This window comes from Notolepis coatsorum (assembly GCF_963971535.1).
Source record: "Notolepis coatsorum genome assembly, chromosome: 19".
Classification (NCBI taxonomy): Eukaryota; Metazoa; Chordata; class Actinopteri; order Aulopiformes; family Paralepididae; genus Notolepis; species Notolepis coatsorum.
In genome coordinates, this window is record NC_140183.1 from 91,811,439 (window position 1) to 91,837,894 (window position 26,456).

At 41.5% G+C, this 26,456-nt stretch overlaps 1 protein-coding gene across 1 annotated transcript in view; it reads left to right on the top strand.

Annotated features, from left to right (window-relative positions):
* ddr1 (discoidin domain receptor tyrosine kinase 1) overlaps nt 1-21,960 on the top strand; it is a 189,789-nt gene extending 167,829 nt beyond the window's left edge. Inside the window, exons 17-19 of the mRNA XM_084336779.1 lie at nt 16,026-16,293; nt 16,514-16,663; nt 19,462-21,960. Of these exons, the coding sequence (XP_084192905.1) occupies nt 16,026-16,293; nt 16,514-16,663; nt 19,462-19,602 (559 nt within the window). The 3' untranslated portion in view covers nt 19,603-21,960. The remainder of the gene's footprint in view (nt 1-16,025; nt 16,294-16,513; nt 16,664-19,461) is intronic.
* Nucleotides 21,961-26,456: the final 4,496 nt, after the last annotated feature.

The window sequence follows — 26,456 nt, forward strand, 5'->3', positions numbered from 1 at the left end:
TGTGACTTGCTCTCTGGCCAAGCTCAAGCTGCAGACCCTTGAGTCAGCAGCCTATGCATTCAAACAGATGAAATGTTTGAAGACTAGTAGCACATATCCAACCCACGTCCAGGAAGTACTTTGTTATCTATAAACAGGCCCGTTATCAAAGTTATCTGTGAGAGTAGATGTAGAGGAAACGGCAACACTTGGCAAGGTGTTCTGTAGGTCAAGTGGGGGAAACTGTCTACACCACTTCTGGAGGACAGGAGGTTGAATGCCTCTTGTGTGAGCTGCCATTTTGGCTTCATACACTTTGATTGGTTTGGTACTTTGTTGAGTGTAAACGTTGTCAAGTGTTCTCTCCTTCTCCTACTCAACATTATAATCATAGCAGTACTCCTCCTCCTACTACTCAACATTATAATCATAGCAGTACTCCTCCTCCTACTACTCAACATTATAATCATAGCAGTACTCCTCCTCCTACTACTCAACATTATAATCATAGCAGTACTCCTTCTCCTACTCAACATTATAATCATAGCAGTACTCCTCCTCCTACTCAACATTATAATCATAGCAGTACTCCTCCTCCTACTCAACATTATAATCATAGCAGTACTCCTCCTCCTACTCAACATTATAATCATAGCAGTACTCCTCCTACTACTCAACATTATAATCATAGCAGTACTCCTCCTACTCAACATTATAATCATAGCAGTACTCCTCCTACTACTCAACATTATAATCATAGCAGTACTCCTCCTACTACTCAACATTATAATCATAGCAGTACTCCTCCTCCTACTACTCAACATTATAATCATAGCAGTACTCCTCCTCCTACTCAACATTATAATCATAGCAGTACTCCTCCTACTACTACTCAACATTATAATCATAGCAGTACTCCTCCTCCTACTCAACATTATAATCATAGCAGTACTCCTCCTACTACTCAACATTATAATCATAGCAGTACTCCTCCTACTACTCAACATTATAATCATAGCAGTACTCCTCCTCCTACTACTCAACATTATAATCATAGCAGTACTCCTCCTCCTACTCAACATTATAATCATAGCAGTACTCCTCCTCCTACTACTCAACATTATAATCATAGCAGTACTCCTCCTACTACTCAACATTATAATCATAGCAGTACTCCTCCTACTACTCAACATTATAATCATAGCAGTACTCCTCCTACTACTCAACATTATAATCATAGCAGTACTCCTCCTACTACTCAACATTATAATCATAGCAGTACTCCTCCTCCTACTACTCAACATTATAATCATAGCAGTACTCCTCCTCCTACTACTCAACATTATAATCATAGCAGTACTCCTCCTACTACTCAACATTATAATCATAGCAGTACTCCTCCTCCTACTCAACATTATAATCATAGCAGTACTCCTCCTACTCAACATTATAATCATAGCAGTACTCCTCCTACTACTCAACATTATAATCATAGCAGTACTCCTCCTACTACTCAACATTATAATCATAGCAGTACTCCTCCTACTACTCAACATTATAATCATAGCAGTACTCCTCCTCCTACTCAACATTATAATCATAGCAGTACTCCTCCTACTACTCAACATTATAATCATAGCAGTACTCCTCCTACTACTCAACATTATAATCATAGCAGTACTCCTCCTACTACTCAACATTATAATCATAGCAGTACTCCTCCTACTACTCAACATTATAATCATAGCAGTACTCCTCCTCCTACTCAACATTATAATCATAGCAGTACTCCTCCTACTACTCAACATTATAATCATAGCAGTACTCCTCCTCCTACTCAACATTATAATCATAGCAGTACTCCTCCTACTACTCAACATTATAATCATAGCAGTACTCCTCCTCCTACTCAACATTATAATCATAGCAGTACTCCTCCTACTACTCAACATTATAATCATAGCAGTACTCCTCCTACTACTCAACATTATAATCATAGCAGTACTCCTACTACTCAACATTATAATCATAGCAGTACTCCTCCTACTACTACTCAACATTATAATCATAGCAGTACTCCTCCTACTACTCAACATTATAATCATAGCAGTACTCCTCCTACTACTCAACATTATAATCATAGCAGTACTCCTCCTACTACTCAACATTATAATCATAGCAGTACTCCTCCTCCTACTCAACATTATAATCATAGCAGTACTCCTACTACTACTCAACATTATAATCATAGCAGTACTCCTCCTACTACTCAACATTATAATCATAGCAGTACTCCTCCTACTACTCAACATTATAATCATAGCAGTACTCCTCCTCCTACTACTCAACATTATAATCATAGCAGTACTCATCCTACTACTCAACATTATAATCATAGCAGTACTCCTCCTACTACTCAACATTATAATCATAGCAGTACTCCTCCTCCTACTACTCAACATTATAATCATAGCAGTACTCCTCCTACTACTCAACATTATAATCATAGCAGTACTCCTCCTACTACTCAACATTATAATCATAGCAGTACTCCTCCTACTCAACATTATAATCATAGCAGTACTCCTCCTACTCAACATTATAATCATAGCAGTACTCCTCCTCCTACTCAACATTATAATCATAGCAGTACTCCTCCTACTACTCAACATTATAATCATAGCAGTACTCCTCCTCCTACTCAACATTATAATCATAGCAGTACTCCTCCTACTACTCAACATTATAATCATAGCAGTACTCCTCCTACTACTCAACATTATAATCATAGCAGTACTCCTCCTCCTACTCAACATTATAATCATAGCAGTACTCCTCCTACTACTCAACATTATAATCATAGCAGTACTCCTCCTACTACTCAACATTATAATCATAGCAGTACTCCTCTTCCTACTCAACATTATAATCATAGCAGTACTCCTCCTACTCAACATTATAATCATAGCAGTACTCCTCCTCCTACTCAACATTATAATCATAGCAGTACTCCTCCTACTACTCAACATTATAATCATAGCAGTACTCCTCCTCCTACTCAACATTATAATCATAGCAGTACTCCTCCTACTACTCAACATTATAATCATAGCAGTACTCCTCCTACTACTCAACATTATAATCATAGCAGTACTCCTCCTACTACTCAACATTATAATCATAGCAGTACTCCTCCTACTACTCAACATTATAATCATAGCAGTACTCCTCCTCCTACTCAACATTATAATCATAGCAGTACTCCTCCTACTACTCAACATTATAATCATAGCAGTACTCCTCCTACTACTCAACATTATAATCATAGCAGTACTCCTCCTACTACTCAACATTATAATCATAGCAGTACTCCTCCTCCTACTCAACATTATAATCATAGCAGTACTCCTCCTCCTACTCAACATTATAATCATAGCAGTACTCCTCCTACTACTCAACATTATAATCATAGCAGTACTCCTCCTCCTACTCAACATTATAATCATAGCAGTACTCCTCCTACTACTCAACATTATAATCATAGCAGTACTCCTCCTACTACTCAACATTATAATCATAGCAGTACTCCTCCTACTACTCAACATTATAATCATAGCAGTACTCCTCCTCCTACTACCAACATTATAATCATAGCAGTACTCCTCCTCCTACTCAACATTATAATCATAGCAGTACTCCTCCTCCTACTACTCAACATTATAATCATAGCAGTACTCCTCCTCCTACTACTCAACATTATAATCATAGCAGTACTCCTCCTCCTACTCAACATTATAATCATAGCAGTACTCCTCCTCCTACTCAACATTATAATCATAGCAGTACTCCTCCTCCTACTACTCAACATTATAATCATAGCAGTACTCCTCCTCCTACTCAACATTATAATCATAGCAGTACTCCTCCTCCTACTCAACATTATAATCATAGCAGTACTCCTCCTCCTACTACTCAACATTATAATCATAGCAGTACTCCTCCTCCTACTCAACATTATAATCATAGCAGTACTCCTCCTCCTACTCAACATTATAATCATAGCAGTACTCCTCCTCCTACTCAACATTATAATCATAGCAGTACTCCTAGTACTCCTCCTACTACTCAACATTATAATCATAGCAGTACTCCTCCTCCTACTCAACATTATAATCATAGCAGTACTCCTCCTACTACTCAACATTATAATCATAGCAGTACTCCTCCTCCTACTCAACATTATAATCATAGCAGTACTCCTCCTACTACTCAACATTATAATCATAGCAGTACTCCTCCTACTACTCAACATTATAATCATAGCAGTACTCCTCCTACTACTCAACATTATAATCATAGCAGTACTCCTCCTACTACTCAACATTATAATCATAGCAGTACTCCTCCTACTACTCAACATTATAATCATAGCAGTACTCCTCCTCCTACTACTCAACATTATAATCATAGCAGTACTCCTCCTCCTCCTACTCAACATTATAATCATAGCAGTACTCCTACTACTACTCAACATTATAATCATAGCAGTACTCCTCCTACTACTCAACATTATAATCATAGCAGTACTCCTCCTCCTACTCAACATTATAATCATAGCAGTACTCCTCCTCCTACTACTCAACATTATAATCATAGCAGTACTCCTCCTCCTACTCAACATTATAATCATAGCAGTACTCCTCCTACTACTCAACATTATAATCATAGCAGTACTCCTCCTCCTACTCAACATTATAATCATAGCAGTACTCCTCCTACTACTCAACATTATAATCATAGCAGTACTCCTCCTCCTACTCAACATTATAATCATAGCAGTACTCCTCCTACTACTCAACATTATAATCATAGCAGTACTCCTCCTCCTACTCAACATTATAATCATAGCAGTACTCCTCCTACTACTCAACATTATAATCATAGCAGTACTCCTCCTACTACTCAACATTATAATCATAGCAGTACTCCTCCTACTACTCAACATTATAATCATAGCAGTACTCCTCCTACTACTACTCAACATTATAATCATAGCAGTACTCCTCCTACTACTCAACATTATAATCATAGCAGTACTCCTCCTACTACTCAACATTATAATCATAGCAGTACTCCTCCTCCTACTACTCAACATTATAATCATAGCAGTACTCCTCCTCCTCCTACTCAACATTATAATCATAGCAGTACTCCTACTACTACTCAACATTATAATCATAGCAGTACTCCTCCTACTACTCAACATTATAATCATAGCAGTACTCCTCCTACTACTCAACATTATAATCATAGCAGTACTCCTCCTCCTACTACTCAACATTATAATCATAGCAGTACTCCTCCTACTAATCAACATTATAATCATAGCAGTACTCCTCCTACTACTCAACATTATAATCATAGCAGTACTCCTCCTACTACTCAACATTATAATCATAGCAGTACTCCTCCTACTCAACATTATAATCATAGCAGTACTCCTCCTACTCAACATTATAATCATAGCAGTACTCCTCCTACTACTCAACATTATAATCATAGCAGTACTCCTCCTACTCAACATTATAATCATAGCAGTACTCCTCCTACTACTACTCAACATTATAATCATAGCAGTACTCCTCCTACTACTCAACATTATAATCATAGCAGTACTCCTCCTCCTACTCAACATTATAATCATAGCAGTACTCCTCCTACTACTCAACATTATAATCATAGCAGTACTCCTCCTACTACTCAACATTATAATCATAGCAGTACTCCTCCTCCTACTCAACATTATAATCATAGTAGTACTCCTCCTACTCAACATTATAATCATAGCAGTACTCCTCCTCCTACTCAACATTATAATCATAGCAGTACTCCTCCTCCTCCTACTCAACATTATAATCATAGCAGTACTCCTCCTCCTCCTACTCAACATTATAATCATAGCAGTACTCCTCCTCCTACTACTCAACATTATAATCATAGCAGTACTCCTCCTCCTACTACTCAACATTATAATCATAGCAGTACTCCTCCTACTACTCAACATTATAATCATAGCAGTACTCCTCCTACTACTCAACATTATAATCATAGCAGTACTCCTCCTCCTACTCAACATTATAATCATAGCAGTACTCCTCCTACTACTCAACATTATAATCATAGCAGTACTCCTCATCCTCCTACTCAACATTATAATCATAGCAGTACTCCTCCTACTACTCAACATTATAATCATAGCAGTACTCCTCCTCCTACTCAACATTATAATCATAGCAGTACTCCTCCTCCTCCTACTCAACATTATAATCATAGCAGTACTCCTCCTACTACTCAACATTATAATCATAGCAGTACTCCTCCTCCTACTACTCAACATTATAATCATAGCAGTACTCCTCCTCGAGGACGAGGAGAGGACGCTGGCGTTTGTTTGTTCGCCGCTTCTCCATCGTTGAACCAGTGTTTTACTATTTTAAAACGAATCTTAAAAGCCAAAGTAGTGTGGCTAACTTTTAAACAATTTTTCTTCTGTTTAACAAATCCTAACCCCTGGACTATTTGCACTGTTTTTATCTATTTTTGTATTGATCCGACGGCTGTCGCCACCTACCTGCTCCACCGGCTGACTGCTGGTCTCTCTCCCGTTGTCGGTGGGCTTGCAGCCGGACTGTTGCCTAGGACTGTTACCGTCCCCAGCGAGCTGCAATGCTGTTGAGCATCTGGCTAGTTCTCCAGCGCTGTGCATGGCTAGCAACAGCTAGCGCCTGGCTAACTCCATTGACGCCCGGCATGATGAAATATTCCACCTCCCAGCTGCTGGCTTTCAACAACTCCACCACTCCAGCATGCATCACAGCCATAGGAAAGCTTGGAATTCTACGCCGACCCCGGTATATCCACCGAAGCACCCGCAACAAGTATGTTTTCTCTCGGTATGGTTCTGCTACGATCCCCTCCATCTGGTCCCCAGCCGAGCGCGTCGCACCTGTGCGACGTCATCAGGGCACTGGCGCACCTGGGATTTGTAGTTACCCCTCCCCCCTGAGAAAACACAGCACTAGGACAGATGGGAAACGTGGAGTGGATCACAGTGTACTGCGGAGTGTGCTGAGACCTCCACCATCAGCTCTATCTCCTGCCACTATGGAACTCTTCAACACACAATCCCTCACAAACAAATCCCTCCTCATTCACCGGCATATTCTGGACAAAGGACTCGATTTTATGTGTCTAGTTGAAACTTGGCACAAACCAGGGGACTACTTTGTTCTAAATGAGGCCTGCCCCCCTGGCTATAACTACATGGAGAAAGCTCGCAGCTCTGGCCGTGCTGGTGGTGGCATAGCCATCATTCATCGGGCTGAGCTGAAGCTCTCTTCCCTACCGCTGCCTGATTTTACCTCCATGGAGTGTCTGGCCTTCAAATGCAAACCTCCTTACCCCATGACAGTGCTTCTCATATACCGGCCCCCAAAATCAAATCCCTCATTCCTCCCTGAAATACACGATCTACTCACATCACTCTCCGCTATGTCAGCCAATATTGTCATCATTGGTGATTTAAATATCCATGTTGACAACCCCTCCTGTCACCTTGCAACAGAGTTTCTGAGTCTGCTTGAGTGCCTTGGCCTGCAGCAGCATGTTGAGGTTCCCACGCACAACAGGGGCCACACCCTAGATCTGGTCATTACATCAGCCCCCTTAAATAGCCTAGAGGTATATGACCTCGGTGTGTCCGACCATAAGGTGGTCTCAATGACCCTGTCATCGATGCTGCCCTCTACTAGACAAAAATGTCAAATGTCCTTCCGAAATTGGAAATCCATTGACCCAGCCACCATGACCACAGACCTCCAACGCATCACCTGCCCAGCCTCTGCAACAATGGATGAACTAGTAGAGCACTACAACTCATCCCTGAGCAGTGTCTTTGACCTTCATGCCCCTGTCAAGACACGTGAGGTCAATTTTAAACGCTCCGCCCCCTGGTTCACACAGGAACTGAGGAAAATGAAAAGAGCTGGTCGTGCCCTGGAACGTCGACTCAGACACTCTGGACTCACTGTCCACAAACTGGCTTTCCGTGACCATCAAAAGGTGTACTGCAAGTCCCTGAAAGATGCACGGTCAAACTTCTACTCCAACCTCATCAATAAAAACACTGGCAACTCTAAGCAGCTTTTTTCCACCATAAATCACCTACTGAAGCCACAACCATCCTCATCCACTGAAGCTACAAAAGAGCAATGCAATAACTTTATGGACTTTTTCAGATCTAAAGTAAACAACATCCGCTCTCTGATGCCCAGCTCTTCCTCTCTGTTTCCCCCTGCCTCTAACCCACCACCTGAGAGCTTGCCATCTCTGCCATGTTTCACTGAGGTTCAGCAGAGCCACATTGAAAAAACACTCAGAGGAATGAAACCATCCACCTGCACTCTGGATCCCATTCCAACTGCCCTGCTCAAATCAAACATCCCCAGCATCAGCCCAATCATCACCCAGGCTGTTAACCTCTCCCTTCAAACTGGCCATATCCCATCCACCCTCAAAGTTGCCATCATCAGCCCCCTCCTAAAGAAGCCCACCCTGGACCCGGAGGTTCTTGCCAACTACAGGCCTATTTCGAACCTTTCCTTTCTATCCAAGGTTTTGGAAAAGGTAGTTGCCTCCCAGCTCCAGGACCACCTTAAAAATAACACCCTGTTCGAGAAGTTCCAGTCAGGCTTTCGCTCATCCCACAGCACGGAAACAGCTCTGCTCAGGGTGACGAATGACCTCCTAATGACCGCTGACGCAGGATCACCATCACTCCTCATCCTCCTCGATCTGACGGCGGCGTTTGACACTGTGGACCACACCATCCTCCTGGAGCGCCTCCACAACACTGTTGGACTGTCGGACCATGCACTACAGTGGTTCCAGTCCTACCTCTTAGGCAGGACAGAATATGTCTCACTGGGAGGACACAAGTCCAGGCTGCTCGAGGTCACCTGTGGTGTTCCGCAGGGGTCGGTTCTTGGTCCCATTCTATTCATCACCTACATGCTCCCCCTCGGTCGTGTCATCGGCAGACATGGAATGTCTTTCCACTGTTATGCCGATGACACACAACTCTACATAAAAACGGCCCCAAACCCCTCTGCAGCTCTGTCATGCCTCACCACCTGTCTTGGGGAGATAAAGGCATGGATGAACAGCAACTTCCTCCAACTAAACAGCAAGAAAACCGAGGCACTCCTAATTGGCACCCCTCACCAGGTTCAGTCTTCACCCATATCACATCTCACCTTTGACGGCCAGGTAATCCCCCTCTCCCCCTCAGTCACAAATCTGGGGGTTCGATTTGACCCCCACCTGACCTTCAACACCCACATAAAACACCTCTGCAAGACCTCATTCTATCACCTAAAAAACATATCAAAACTCCGTCCCATTCTAACCCTGTCAGATGCAGAGAAGCTTGTCCATGCCTTTATCTCCTCAAGACTGGACTACTGTAACGGACTCTTCATCGGGATTCCTGGCAAGAGCATCCAAAAGCTGCAATACATCCAGAACAGCGCTGCCAGGATCCTGATGAGAGTCCGTAAACACGATCACATAACCCCCATCCTTCACTCACTACACTGGCTCCCCGTCTCATCCCGGATCAACTACAAAATCCTTACGATTACCCATAACTGCATAAACGGACACGCACCCCTCTACCTTCAGGAACTCATCACTCCACAATCCTTCACCCGCACCCTCAGATCCGCAGGTAGCCTGCTCCTTCAGGTCCCCAATACCCGGCTCTGCACCATGGGTGACCGAGCCTTCTGCACGGCTGCACCACGCCTGTGGAACAGCCTCCCCATCCAGCTGAGGGCACCACAGAGCCTGGACTCTTTTAAAGCAGGCCTGAAAACCTATCTGTTTAAAAAGGCCTTTGACTGTTAGCTTTTTATTTAAATTTTATTGCGCTTTGTTTTTAAATTGTCTGTTTATACTATGTTTTTAATTAACTATGTTCTATTTTTATTCTGTATTTTATTTTATTTGTTTTACTAATAACTATTTTATTCTATTTTTTTTAACTGTTTTAACCATGTTAGCACTTTGGGATCCCAGCGAACAAAAAGTGCATTACAAATCCAATCTATTATTATTATTATTACTACTCAACATTATAATCATAGCAGTACTCCTCCTACTACTCAACATTATAATCATAGCAGTACTCCTCCTACTACTCAACATTATAATCATAGCAGTACTCCTCCTACTACTCAACATTATAATCATAGCAGTACTCCTCCTCCTACTCAACATTATAATCATAGCAGTACTCCTCCTCCTACTACTCAACATTATAATCATAGCAGTACTCCTCCTACTACTCAACATTATAATCATAGCAGTACTCCTCCTCCTACTACTCAACATTATAATCATAGCAGTACTCCTCCTCCTCCTACTCAACATTATAATCATAGCAGTACTCCTCCTCCTACTACTCAACATTATAATCATAGCAGTACTCCTCCTACTCAACATTATAATCATAGCAGTACTCCTACTACTACTCAACATTATAATCATAGCAGTACTCCTCCTACTACTCAACATTATAATCATAGCAGTACTCCTCCTCCTACTACTCAACATTATAATCATAGCAGTACTCCTCCTCCTACTCAACATTATAATCATAGCAGTACTCCTCCTCCTACTACTCAACATTATAATCATAGCAGTACTCCTCCTCCTACTACTCAACATTATAATCATAGCAGTACTCCTCCTCCTACTCAACATTATAATCATAGCAGTACTCCTCCTACTACTCAACATTATAATCATAGCAGTACTCCTCCTCCTACTCAACATTATAATCATAGCAGTACTCCTCCTACTACTCAACATTATAATCATAGCAGTACTCCTCCTACTACTCAACATTATAATCATAGCAGTACTCCTCCTCCTACTCAACATTATAATCATAGTAGTACTCCTCCTACTCAACATTATAATCATAGCAGTACTCCTCCTCCTACTCAACATTATAATCATAGCAGTACTCCTCCTCCTCCTACTCAACATTATAATCATAGCAGTACTCCTCCTCCTCCTACTCAACATTATAATCATAGCAGTACTCCTCCTCCTACTACTCAACATTATAATCATAGCAGTACTCCTCCTCCTACTACTCAACATTATAATCATAGCAGTACTCCTCCTACTACTCAACATTATAATCATAGCAGTACTCCTCCTACTACTCAACATTATAATCATAGCAGTACTCCTCCTCCTACTCAACATTATAATCATAGCAGTACTCCTCCTACTACTCAACATTATAATCATAGCAGTACTCCTCCTCCTCCTACTCAACATTATAATCATAGCAGTACTCCTCCTACTACTCAACATTATAATCATAGCAGTACTCCTCCTCCTACTCAACATTATAATCATAGCAGTACTCCTCCTCCTCCTACTCAACATTATAATCATAGCAGTACTCCTCCTACTACTCAACATTATAATCATAGCAGTACTCCTCCTCCTACTACTCAACATTATAATCATAGCAGTACTCCTCCTACTACTCAACATTATAATCATAGCAGTACTCCTCCTACTACTCAACATTATAATCATAGCAGTACTCCTCCTACTACTCAACATTATAATCATAGCAGTACTCCTCCTACTACTCAACATTATAATCATAGCAGTACTCCTCCTCCTACTCAACATTATAATCATAGCAGTACTCCTCCTCCTACTACTCAACATTATAATCATAGCAGTACTCCTCCTACTACTCAACATTATAATCATAGCAGTACTCCTCCTCCTACTACTCAACATTATAATCATAGCAGTACTCCTCCTCCTCCTACTCAACATTATAATCATAGCAGTACTCCTCCTCCTACTACTCAACATTATAATCATAGCAGTACTCCTCCTACTCAACATTATAATCATAGCAGTACTCCTACTACTACTCAACATTATAATCATAGCAGTACTCCTCCTACTACTCAACATTATAATCATAGCAGTACTCCTCCTCCTACTACTCAACATTATAATCATAGCAGTACTCCTCCTCCTACTCAACATTATAATCATAGCAGTACTCCTCCTCCTACTACTCAACATTATAATCATAGCATTACTCCTCCTCCTACTACTCAACATTATAATCATAGCAGTACTCCTCCTCCTACTCAACATTATAATCATAGCAGTACTCCTCCTCCTACTACTCAACATTATAATCATAGCAGTACTCCTCCTACTACTCAACATTATAATCATAGCAGTACTCCTCCTCCTACTCAACATTATAATCATAGCAGTACTCCTCCTCCTACTACTCAACATTATAATCATAGCAGTACTCCTCCTCCTACTCAACATTATAATCATAGCAGTACTCCTCCTCCTACTACTCAACATTATAATCATAGCAGTACTCCTCCTACTACTCAACATTATAATCATAGCAGTACTCCTCCTACTACTCAACATTATAATCATAGCAGTACTCCTCCTACTACTCAACATTATAATCATAGCAGTACTCCTCCTCCTCCTACTCAACATTATAATCATAGCAGTACTCCTCCTACTACTCAACATTATAATCATAGCAGTACTCCTCCTCCTCCTACTCAACATTATAATCATAGCAGTACTCCTCCTACTACTACTCAACATTATAATCATAGCAGTACTCCTCCTCCTACTCAACATTATAATCATAGCAGTACTCCTCCTCCTACTCAACATTATAATCATAGCAGTACTCCTCCTCCTACTACTCAACATTATAATCATAGCAGTACTCCTCCTACTACTCAACATTATAATCATAGCAGTACTCCTCCTCCTACTCAACATTATAATCATAGCAGTACTCCTCCTACTACTCAACATTATAATCATAGCAGTACTCCTCCTACTACTCAACATTATAATCATAGCAGTACTCCTCCTCCTACTCAACATTATAATCATAGCAGTACTCCTCCTCCTCCTACTCAACATTATAATCATAGCAGTACTCCTCCTCCTCCTACTCAACATTATAATCATAGCAGTACTCCTCCTCCTACTCAACATTATAATCATAGCAGTACTCCTCCTACTACTCAACATTATAATCATAGCAGTACTCCTCCTACTCAACATTATAATCATAGCAGTACTCCTCCTACTACTCAACATTATAATCATAGCAGTACTCCTCCTACTACTCAACATTATAATCATAGCAGTACTCCTCCTACTACTCAACATTATAATCATAGCAGTACTCCTCCTACTACTCAACATTATAATCATAGCAGTACTCATCCTACTACTCAACATTATAATCATAGCAGTACTCCTCCTACTACTCAACATTATAATCATAGCAGTACTCCTCCTACTACTACTCAACATTATAATCATAGCAGTACTCCTCCTACTACTCAACATTATAATCATAGCAGTACTCCTCCTACTACTCAACATTATAATCATAGCAGTACTCCTCCTACTACTCAACATTATAATCATAGCAGTACTCCTCCTACTACTCAACATTATAATCATAGCAGTACTCCTCCTCCTACTTAACATTATAATAATAGCAGTACTCCTCCTACTACTCAACATTATAATCATAGCAGTACTCCTCCTACTACTCAACATTATAATCATAGCAGTACTCCTCCTACTACTCAACATTATAATCATAGCAGTACTCCTCCTACTCAACATTATAATCATAGCAGTACTCCTCCTCCTACTACTCAACATTATAATCATAGCAGTACTCCTCCTACTACTCAACATTATAATCATAGCAGTACTCCTCCTCCTACTCAACATTATAATCATAGCAGTACTCCTCCTACTACTCAACATTATAATCATAGCAGTACTCCTCCTACTCAACATTATAATCATAGCAGTACTCCTCCTACTACTCAACATTATAATCATAGCAGTACTCCTCCTACTCAACATTATAATCATAGCAGTACTCCTCCTACTACTCAACATTATAATCATAGCAGTACTCCTCGTACTCAACATTATAATCATAGCAGTACTCCTCCTACTACTCAACATTATAATCATAGCAGTACTCCTCCTCCTACTCAACATTATAATCATAGCAGTACTCCTCCTACTACTCAACATTATAATCATAGCAGTACTCCTCCTACTACTCAACATTATAATCATAGCAGTACTCCTCCTACTACTCAACATTATAATCATAGCAGTACTCCTCCTACTACTCAACATTATAATCATAGCAGTACTCCTCCTACTACTCAACATTATAATCATAGCAGTACTCCTCCTACTACTCAACATTATAATCATAGCAGTACTCCTCCTCCTACTACTCAACATTATAATCATAGCAGTACTCCTCCTCCTACTACTCAACATTATAATCATAGCAGTACTCCTCCTACTACTCAACATTATAATCATAGCAGTACTCCTCCTACTACTACTCAACATTATAATCATAGCAGTACTCCTCCTACTACTCAACATTATAATCATAGCAGTACTCCTCCTACTACTCAACATTATAATCATAGCAGTACTCCTCCTACTACTCAACATTATAATCATAGCAGTACTCCTCCTCCTACTACTCAACATTATAATCATAGCAGTACTCCTCCTACTCAACATTATAATCATAGCAGTACTCCTCCTCCTACTCAACATTATAATCATAGCAGTACTCCTCCTACTACTCAACATTATAATCATAGCAGTACTCCTCCTCCTACTCAACATTATAATCATAGCAGTACTCCTCCTCCTACTCAACATTATAATCATAGCAGTACTCCTCCTCCTACTCAACATTATAATCATAGCAGTACTCCTCCTCCTACTACTCAACATTATAATCATAGCAGTACTCCTCCTCCTACTCAACATTATAATCATAGCAGTACTCCTCCTACTACTCAACATTATAATCATAGCAGTACTCCTCCTACTACTCAACATTATAATCATAGCAGTACTCCTCCTCCTACTCAACATTATAAGCATAGCAGTACTCCTCCTACTACTCAACATTATAATCATAGCAGTACTCCTCCTCCTCCTACTCAACATTATAATCATAGCAGTACTCCTCCTACTACTACTCAACATTATAATCATAGCAGTACTCCTCCTACTACTCAACATTATAATCATAGCAGTACTCCTCCTCCTACTCAACATTATAATCATAGCAGTACTCCTCCTACTACTCAACATTATAATCATAGCAGTACTCCTCCTACTACTACTCAACATTATAATCATAGCAGTACTCCTCCTACTACTCAACATTATAATCATAGCAGTACTCCTCCTCCTACTCAACATTATAATCATAGCAGTACTCCTCCTCCTACTACTCAACATTATAATCATAGCAGTACTCCTTCTCCTACTCAACATTATAATCATAGCAGTACTCCTCCTACTACTCAACATTATAATCATAGCAGTACTCCTCCTCCTACTCAACATTATAATCATAGCAGTACTCTTCCTCCTACTCAACATTATAATCATAGCAGTACTCCTCCTCCTACTACTCAACATTATAATCATAGCAGTACTCCTCCTACTACTCAACATTATAATCATAGCAGTACTCCTCCTACTACTCAACATTATAATCATAGCAGTACTCCTCCTACTACTCAACATTATAATCATAGCAGTACTCCTCCTCCTACTCAACATTATAATCATAGCAGTACTCCTCCTACTACTCAACATTATAATCATAGCAGTACTCCTCCTACTACTCAACATTATAATCATAGCAGTACTCCTCCTACTACTCAACATTATAATCATAGCAGTACTCCTCCTACTACTCAACATTATAATCATAGCAGTACTCCTCCTCCTCCTACTCAACATTATAATCATAGCAGTACTCCTCCTCCTACTCAACATTATAATCTGTCCTCTCTCTCTCCCAGTTACCCGGCTCTCATCGCCATGGCCAGTCAGATTGCGTCAGGGATGAAGTTCCTCTCCTCTCTGAACTTCGTCCATCGGGACCTGGCCACACGCAACTGCCTCGTGGGCGGCGAGAGGGGCGAGAGTGGAGACGAGCGAGGCGGGGAGCGTCCCATCAAGATAGCCGACTTCGGCATGAGCAGGAATCTGTATGCTGGGGATTACTACAGGATCCAGGGCAGGGCCGTGTTGCCGATACGCTGGATGGCCTGGGAATGTATACTCATGGTGTGTGTGATTGAGTTACCTTAACTGATGATGATGATGATGATGAAAAGATGAAGGGGTGATTGAATTGATCTTCCTTGTTAGCTGTCAGATTTTGTGAGAATATGAGGAAAAGAAAGCAGCTTACTTGACCTTGTTTAAGAAATCACCCTAAATGATGTAGGAGGAAGATGGTGATGATGATGCTGATGGTGATGATGATGATGGTGTGTATTCCCAGGGTAAGTTCACCACAGCCAGTGATGTGTGGGCGTTCGGTGTGACTCTGTGGGAGATGCTGAGTGTGTGTCAGGAGCAGCCCTACTCCAACCTCACAGACGAACAGGTCATTGACAACGCTGGAGAGTTCTTCAGAGACCACGGCAGACAGGTACACACACACACAAGGAACACACACACACACACACACACAAGGAACACACACACACACACACACACAAGGAACACACACACACACACATACATACAAGGAACACACACACACACTCTCATAGAAGATACACACAGGGGCGGCTACGTGGCGTAGTGGGCAAGGCGCTCGCCATGAAATGCTGGAGACGCTGGGCTCGTCAGTTCGAGCCCAGCGCTCCACATTGCTTTCAGTTTAGCTGGTCGTCCGTACTAATACACATTGGCCGTATTAGGGGGTGGGAAACTGATGGGTGGGGATCGGCCGTTGTGGACAGCGACTCCTACAGGTCGGTTGGTGCGCCTGCGCAGTAGAATCAGGAAGTGTCGGGGGCAGCGTGAGTGAATGAATGAATGAAAACTTTATTTAACAGATTGCAGAATGGGTACAATACAGTACGGCTCAATACATACAATTGTTAAGGGGATGCAGACCTGAGAAAGACGTTTGTCTTGTTTCCATCAGGGTCCCCCATTTTCAATTCATATAGACATATATGACATACATGACATACAGATAGACAGTACTGCTACATCTATACATTTATGACATACCAGATTTGCAAATACAGTACTGTTTGTGATACAGAAGGAGTCAAGAAAAGGGAGTATATACATTTGACGTAGAAACTGTACATTGGAGGTTGGGTGGGGGGGTACATTGGGATATTGACAACCATACTGGGTAATTTACATTGGAGGTGGTTGGGGGGGGGGGGGGGGGGGCGGGGGGCACACTGTATAAACAAGTAACACTGTACATTGAGGGGGGGGGGGAGGAGACACTGTACAAACAAACACAATTGTACATTGAACTATTGACAAAACCATACTAGGTAAATGACTGTACATTGGAGGGGGTTGGAATGATTGGGTTAGGATATTTACAGGGGCCAGTGTTGAATTGCAGTCTCCCGTAGGTGTCCCTTGAGAGAGGTTTTGAAAGTGGGTAGTGATCCACATTCCTTTACAGCTTTGGGTAGGGCGTTCCACATTGATGTGGCATAATTGCGAAACGTGTTTAGTCCCTTATTTGAGCCGAATCTGGGTTTGACATGATTTGTGGAGCTCCCTCTGGTGTTGTGATCGTGGTATTCACTGACCTTTGGGAAGTATTTTGACATGTACATGGGTACCTTGGTCGTGTAGTGTATCTTGTAGACCAGGCCCATTGCAAGTTGTTGTACTCTGTCGTCTACTCTAAGCCATCCTAGGTTGTCGAAGTGGGCAGGGGTGAGGTGGGTTCTAGGAGTAAGGTCAAGCAGTAGTCTGACCAGTTTGTTTTGAGATGTTTGTAATTTTGTTTTTAGCGCCTTTGAGGTGCTTTGGTACCATGAGGTGCAAGCATAGTCGTAGTACCCCTGAATGAGTGCTCCTGCCAGAGTCTTCAGGGTGTTCTTGTTTACCAGAGAGGAGATCCGGTACAAGAATCGAGTTCGTTGGTTGACTTTTTTTATTACATTGGATGCCATTTTGTCACAGGAGAGATTAGCCTCTAGGATGGACCCCAGGTAGGTAATTTCATCTTTCCTTGTGACAATATTGTCACCCACTGTAACTGAGAAGCCATCGGTCTTGCTGAGTTTGTTATTTGAACCGAAGAGAATGGACTCTGTTTTGCCCATGTGTAATGATAGTTTGTTATCAGCGAGCCATATGCAGATTCTGCCTAGTTCCGAGCTGAGGGTTTTTTCAACCTGTAACTTGTTCTTGTCAGAGACCAGCAGGGCTGAGTCGTCCGCAAACAGGAACAAGTTGCAGTCACAAGCTGACGACATGTCATTTGCATAAATTAGGAACAGTAGCGGTCCTAGTATGCTTCCTTGTGGAACACCACAGCTCACTGTGAGGGGGGGGGATAGGGTACCGTTTACCTCCACCATCTGTTCCCTCCCCTCAAGGTAGGATTGCATCCAGCTCACTGATAGACTATCAAAACCAATTGCTTTTAGCTTGTCAATCAGAATGGAGTGATTGACCGTGTCAAAGGCCTTTTGTAGGTCCAGCATGACCATGCCGCAGTATTTGCCTGCGTCCACCTCTTGTTTGATGTGGTCATTCAAATAGAGAAGGCATGTGTCAGTGGAGTGGGATGTTCTGAAGCCAGATTGGAATTCGTAGATTAGATTTTTTTCCGCTAGGTACTTTTCGACCTGTTCGTAGACTATTTTTTCCATGACTTTCGAGATGGAGGTGAGAATAGAAACAGGGCGGTAGTTGCCTGGGTCTAATTTGCTGCCCTTTTTGTGCAGAGGGGTCACCCTCGCAATTTTGAAGTCCTTGGGGACGTGTCCCTGTTTTATGGAGAGGTTTATTATGTGTGTGATGATTGGTGTGATGGCGGCTGCTGAGTCTCTGAGGAATTTGGAGGGGATGTTGTCATGAGCCTCCCACGCGTTACTCCTCGCCACTGAGAGATCGAGCTGCGCAGGTGAAAAGATGCGACTGCTGTTACCTCGAGTACCGGAGGGGACTTGTGCTATGTATGACTTAGTCCACATTGCAGCCGGCTTGTGGGAGGCAAGAAACAGCGTTCGTGACAGGGGAGGGTTGAATTGGATGATACGAAATTGGGATGGGAGAAAATATAGAAAATGGGAGAAAAAGTGGATTAAAAAAAAGAAGATACACACCCGCCCACCCACACCAACCACCACCACCACCCACATCATATAGCTAATGGCTAACCACCCTAATTCCCTCCCCCCTCTCTCTTTCCATCTATCTCTACCCCCCTCTATATCCCCCCCCCCCCCCCAGGTGTATCTGAACAAGCCGGCCGTGTGTCCTCAGGGTCTCTACGAGCTCATGCTGAGCTGCTGGAGCCGAGACTGCAAACTCCGTCCCTCCTTCGTCCACATCCACTCCTTCCTCACCGAGGACGCCATGAACATGGTGTAGAGAACGAGAGAGGAAGAGAGATAGAGGACAAGGAGACGGCGGAGAGGGGAAACGACTTTCATGTTGCCTGGCCTCAGCGGGGAGACGGCCAGATGAGCGCGGTGGTTGGGGTCACAGTAGAGGGGCGAGGAGAGGGACAAAGTGGGTTGCTAGCTTGTATATTTCATATATCTTGGGCGTAGGGGGCTGAGACACTGCTGGTTCGGTTTCTTTTGTCCCCACAACAGACCCCTGAATCCCCCCGGAACCTAAACCCCCCCTGCCCCCTCTACCCTGTGAGGTAGATAATAGTCCTAGCTACATTTCACAATGAAGAGAACACAATGGCTGGTGGTGGGTGTTAGTTCTGCATAGGACTTCTAATTCTGTCATTTCTCAGACACTTTTACCTTATACATAGAAAAATCGAATTGAGGGGTTCTGTGACTGTTGTTAAAATGCTTGATGATGTAGCCGACGCTAAATAAAGAAAAAAGATTATTAATTACTATATAATATTAACAATAACTGAAAGTAGACTAACAATCATAGTACTGTGCTCGCATTGTGATCGTATGTAAACTAGCAGATTAACGTTTATTAATCTACACAAATTTCCCTACTAGATGTTTCAAATGCGACGTTAAGGGGTGACAGGCAGAGGCTGCAGAAGCTGACAGGCGGCACGCGCTTTTCATTCATCTCCATCTTCAGGTGACGACACACAGACAGGGTTTGTGTGTCTTGGTATTTACAGTAATGTGTACTGTACACGACATATGATGTCAATATCGCAGCTCCAGCCCCTCCGCCCCCAGTATAAAGCGTCTCAAGACATTGGTGGTCAGTGACAGAGACAACTGAGCTCCACTCTTAAGTCTACGAGACATTGTCTCCCTCTGACAGTCTGACAGATAGGCTAGCTGGACCAGACTCCTCTCGTCTCACAGTTCACCTCCCCTCTTAATGTCTCTGTAGTTAATGGGGACCCTCCCCGTCATGGATGCTATAACCCCTGTAGGTGTGTGCTCATGTGAAGAGATGTGGACAGGACTGACAGCAGCAAGACCCCACTCTGTGATTGGGGGGGGGGGCGATTGTGGTCATTTCTCAGTCAGACTGGGGAATCAACCACAGTACGACGGCCATTTTGAACCAGAACACTACAAAGTCTCTATGGAATCTTCACACAACTCTTTGATCTCCAGCTTACAGCCACAGAGGGGGCCGTCTCCCTGGTGTCAAACGGTCCTCTCAGTCTGAAGAACTGAGGAAACAGACAAGGAGGACAATCCGCTATTGCCAATAAGATTTGACCAGCAAACTGGAATAGCCTTTTTCCACGCAAAGAGACAATACTGCCACCTATAGGGTGCTCAGATGTATGAGCTCTTAGATGAGGCTCTGGGCTCTGTACCAGACACAGGGATAGATGTAAAATTCCACTACCAGCTGCACTTTAAATCCTGTATCCCTGGTCATGATCAAATTCTTCTTCGCAAGCGATTGACGTACCGCCGCTCAATGTGGAATCTGATGCCTTGACTGATCTTGGCGTTTTGCATCTTTGTCAAGGAATGCATTTTGTCAAGGAATGCATTGCAGAAGTAATTTAACATGTCTGCCTGTTTGAATCCTCTGCACCAAGGCATTGAAAACCCAATGGATGTAAAAAAGAATATATATTAAAACGTGTCATGTCATCACATCATCTCTAATTGTATGAAACCAGTATGTTCTGAAATTTTATTCAGTGGTGTTGAGATGTGTTTACTCATAGCTAATCATCTATTTTTGTTCATCCAGTATATTACTGTATAAGAAATCTTTTTTCCTTACAGTCATGGCATTGCTCAAAGAAATAAATGCTGGGAGTCCTGGATTCAGTGTGAATAGCAACACAAACCTCTGCATTATCCCATAGACATAAGCTGACCTTGGTAGAATCCATCTACCGTACTGATTGTACAGAAATGTAAAAGTCTGTCCATTTTGAATTGATCCAAGTAATCCATGTTTACTGATCGAATGAGTGAATGTTTGTGCCATTTGAATACAGTATGTGCTTCTCAATTTATAATTTTTGATACACTGTAGTTCAACTAAACTAAACCCGTATATATATATATATTATAAATATATACTGTACGTACTTACACTCGCTGATGTCGTCCTTTTGTCTTTGAAGCTGAATCTAATGGTGTGTACATATTCCAAGGACAGAATTGTAATTTCCCTCACTAATATATGGAGAATTCTTTGTTACATTTTGGGGTCTCTTCTTTCTTTGTAGAGAGCTTGCTACCTTGATGCCATTGTAATTTCATTGTGTTGTCTATTTTTGTAGATGTTTTAATAAAAGTAACCTTTTCAAATAAATCCCAGATGTGCTCTGAATGTCTGTGTGTAAATGTGATCTCCAGCACACTTGGTGAAAGGGAATGGGCTTTAACTCAAAGGGAAACTAACCCTATAACCAAATTATATTTTGAGTGAAGAGGCATAGAGACACTACAAAGTCTCTATGGTGTCCGCTTCCATTCATTGTGCTAAGCTAGGCTAACGCGCAGCCAGATAGCTTTCTACTGAACGCACAGAGAGGAAACTGGTATCTATCTTCTTGTCCCTCTCTGGAGAAGACGGTAAGCTAATTTCCCTAAATATTGGCATGTTCCTTTAATGGATACTACAAGTGTTCATAACTGTTCCACCCCAGGTGAAAATCTGCATAAAATGTATACCTAGGTAAATGGAATATTGCTCCACTTCTACAAGGGCTATTTGCATATTCTTGGTATCTAGGAACATCTATGGACCTCAATGAATGTATTCTCAGTGTCAGAAATATTGCTTAAATTGTGATGAAACAAAGGAAAATATGAATTATGATTTTTCTTTTCATCTTTGACAGTGAATAAAACCATGATAATAATGACCAAACTTAAAAAACTGCCACTGAGCTCATTCAGTACCCTCTTGAGATCATGTGTACAAAAGATCTAAGGAAATTAATAAAGGGAAGATGATCAAACTGAAGGTTCTGTATATACAGTACTGAATTCTCCCATCCGGACCAATGCAATTTGAAATATTATTATAGAATATATGCTTATACATTACCTTTATTATAGCCAATTCGCACATTTATATATATATACATATAGTATCTTTCAAATGGCCGAGTTCAATTTGGATATAGTATCACCAGGCGTGCATAATAACAGATACTGATATTTACTGTAATCGACTGTACTATTTTATTTCCCCCACAGTGTAACCATTTTGAAACTAATTTCAGATCTAATTCTTCCTACATGTTAACAATAGTGTGGGGAAACTGACTGCGTTTCAATATTTGTCAAAAACGTTACCTTTTGTAGCTTATTATCGCGAATCATAACAATTATTGACATAATTCATTCAGAACACTGAACTTTGAACCCCCATAGAACTTGCCAGGAAGTGTAGATCAGAGAAATTCCAACGCTGGCAGATAGACCACCGTAACACTTCCGGGATTCTGAAATCAGGGAGGAGATTGCGGGGGGGTCAAATGAATGAATGTGGACGAGAGCCGTGATGTAAGTGGTTGCCGATACGGCTGTGGGGGTGCTAGAGACATGATCGAATAGACGTTTATGCGCCTCGCTCTCCTGAACACGGCGTGACCCATAACTAATCGATCAGAACTAAATCGGCAGAGAAAAAGCCCATTTTAAAGCACCTATTCCGCATGGACATGCGCAGAGTGCCCATGGAGTCTGGACGACGCGAGATGACGCTCGAATGAATGTGGACTGTTCCATCAGAGGGGGGAGCTTCGATGGTCATGTAAGTGGCTACAGACCGCTGCACTTAAATATAAACATTAGTCTACCTGTAGACTCAATGAGGTAATTGTAGATGTCGCCATAAGACGCGTCTGGCCATTTAGTGGGATCATTTTTTCATTATCCTGTTCGGCTGAAAGGACATTGGCCACCGAAGCTCCCCCCTCTGATAGAACAGTCCACATTCATTCGAGCGTCATCTCGCGTCGTCCAGACTCCATGGGCACTCTGCGCATGTCCATGCGGAATAGGTGCTTTAAAATGGGCTTTTTCTCTGCCGATTTAGTTCTGATCGATTAGTTATGGGTCACACCGTGTTCAGGAGAGCGAGGCGCATAAACATCTATTCGATCATGTCTCTAGCACCCCCACAGCCGTATCGGCAACCACTTCCATCACGGCTCTCGTCCACATCCATTCATTTGACCCCCCCGCAATCTCCTCCCTGATTTCAATGTAACGCGGAAGTGTAGTGGTCTATAGCTAGCGACATAGATATCTATAGCTAGCGACCTCCTCTACAAAATGGCCGCAAAAAAGCTTCAATTCCCATGGTTCAACATTTCCATTTCCGGTTCCGGGTCAAATTGGCGATTGCAAATAGAAAACTTAAAATGATATAAGTACACTTTTAACCTATTGCTAAACTATTGCCAACCTAACGTTTTACATTCTACATGTATTTGTGACATAGTAGTGATAATAATACTTGAAAACGGTTGATTTTAAAATCACAAATTATTTTGAATCTTCATAAAAATATGACTATAATTTAATAAGGTCAAAAGGGGTCGGTACCGACCCCGTCGAGTGGAACAGGTTGTTAAAGACTGCTACATGACTTTTCAGCATATAATAGAAGATGAGGGGGAAAGGTTAGAATTTGTTACTCCTTGCGGTTTTGTCCTTTGTTACATTGAATTAATCAATTAGCTGTGGTTTCCAGAGCCTGGAACACCGCCTACCCAATGCACTGCCCAGTTTTTAAAAGGTTTTTACTCTTGGGTTTGGAGTACCCAGGCATGGAGGGGAATAATTTATAAACAGTGTTTTCAACACATGGGTAGAAAGAAGTGCTGGGAAGTAATTTATATATATATATATATATATATAAACTCCTCTTGGAGGCATGACTTTGACTACAGATTGTTATCTGTGCAGAACTCGTGTCACCAGAGATGAGTCACATTCTTCCCAGAAATCTGAGTTGCAGTTGTGATGTCACTAATACTGTAGGTACCTCATGGTCTGTCCAATATGTGGCAATTTGACACGTTTAGCTTCAACAGAGACACAGAAAGTAGACACTAACATGTCTTGGAAAGTACAAGCTGCCGACTCGGAATTCCTGGTAAATATCAATGGGTGCTTGTTGTCAATTTGCATATTCATAGATCAATCCTTGCTTTCTCAATGACGGCAAAGGTGTGGAGATGCTGCTGTTTTTAGTTCATTTAACAATTTGGTGTGAAAACATTTATACAAATTGCTGTTCAATATAGAAAGGTTTATAAGCGAGCTGTTGAAGTCGGAGCTAACATTAGATAATATGTGAGGGGAAGCAGGCATGGTAATAATGTAGACTACCGTAATTCCTCTAATAGTAACCGGTATTCAATTAAAAACCGGGTCTCTATTAATGACCGGGTGCGCTGTTGAGCTAAGCAATTATAAGCCAGCCTCCTAATACAAGCCGGGTTTCATGTATATGCTGGCCTGGCTGTGCAGTAAATAACATATAATGGTATGGTTTGGTGTTAATGTTTACCAAGAGAGTAAGCCTACCTCAGAATTGTATAAAACGAAGTTATTATTATTCCAGTATTGTGATTGCACTATTTTACTTTATTTAACTTTTTTTGACCACCTGTAATTGCACTGTTTACTACCGTATTTCATACAGTACTTGGTTTCAATAAATGAACCCAGTACATTTTACTGGGTTCAAACTGACACAAAATGTTGATTTATTCATTATGATCGGTTTGAAAATTAGAAATATAGGCCTCCCTCTTATACATGCCTCCTCCTAATACAAGCCTGGTATCAGCTACAGTTGAAACAAATACAAGCCGGGGTTACTATTAGAGGAATTACGGTATTCATATTTGATCATGTCTACGAGATTTCTCAAAGAACACCCATAGGTGTGACAAATCTCCAGATTATGTGTCTGGCTCCACTGTCACTGTAAACAACAATAAATTAGAGGATATGTTTAAGGAAAATATACATATATGCCTACTTGGTGTGTGGGAACGTCTGGATAGAAGTGAGATATTTTAGAGTGAAACAGGTTTGTTTTTAAAAGGTATGGCTGTAGTCGAATTGGATACTGCTCCTCTGGGGTATGTTTCTCACACCACACACTCCTACAGAGCCGGCTCTACACAGCCTGCTAACAGCTCTGCCCAAGAGCCACATCTTTTACCAAATCCGAACATACAATTGATTTGACAGAAAATGCGGCTATAACTTTGAATTGGGTGTATACAGATGATCACAAATAAAAAATAAAAAGATAAGATTGTCTGAACATTTATGAGTTATGTAGTGATCAGAAAAGTAAACCAGACCATCTTTTCTGGTTTCCTTATGGCTGCGTTCGTCGTTGAGGTAAACCTGAGGTAAACCTGTCGTTTTCGTGGACAGTGCTATAAACAGGAGTATGCCTGTTCCCACATTTCTAAGACCTTTCTCAAAATTAGGCCCATGTTCCCACATTTCCTTTTTTCATAAATTTGTATCTGATTTTATCCCACTCTCTTAATTTGGTAGCCAATTACACCCAAACTATTATCCAATTGTGCTCTGGTAGTAAGTAGAGGGTTCGTCCGGGAACATAGGTCTGTGGAAGACCATTGGGCTGTGGGAACATGGGGCCTAATTTTGAGAACATCTTAGAAATGTGGGATTAGGGCCTCATTTTGAGAGATCTTAGACATGTGGGAACATAGGGCTGACCATAAACGAGGCTTCAGACAACTTTTATAAACTTTTTTCAACTCATTTTCAGTTCTTATTCATAAAAGAGATGAGAAAATA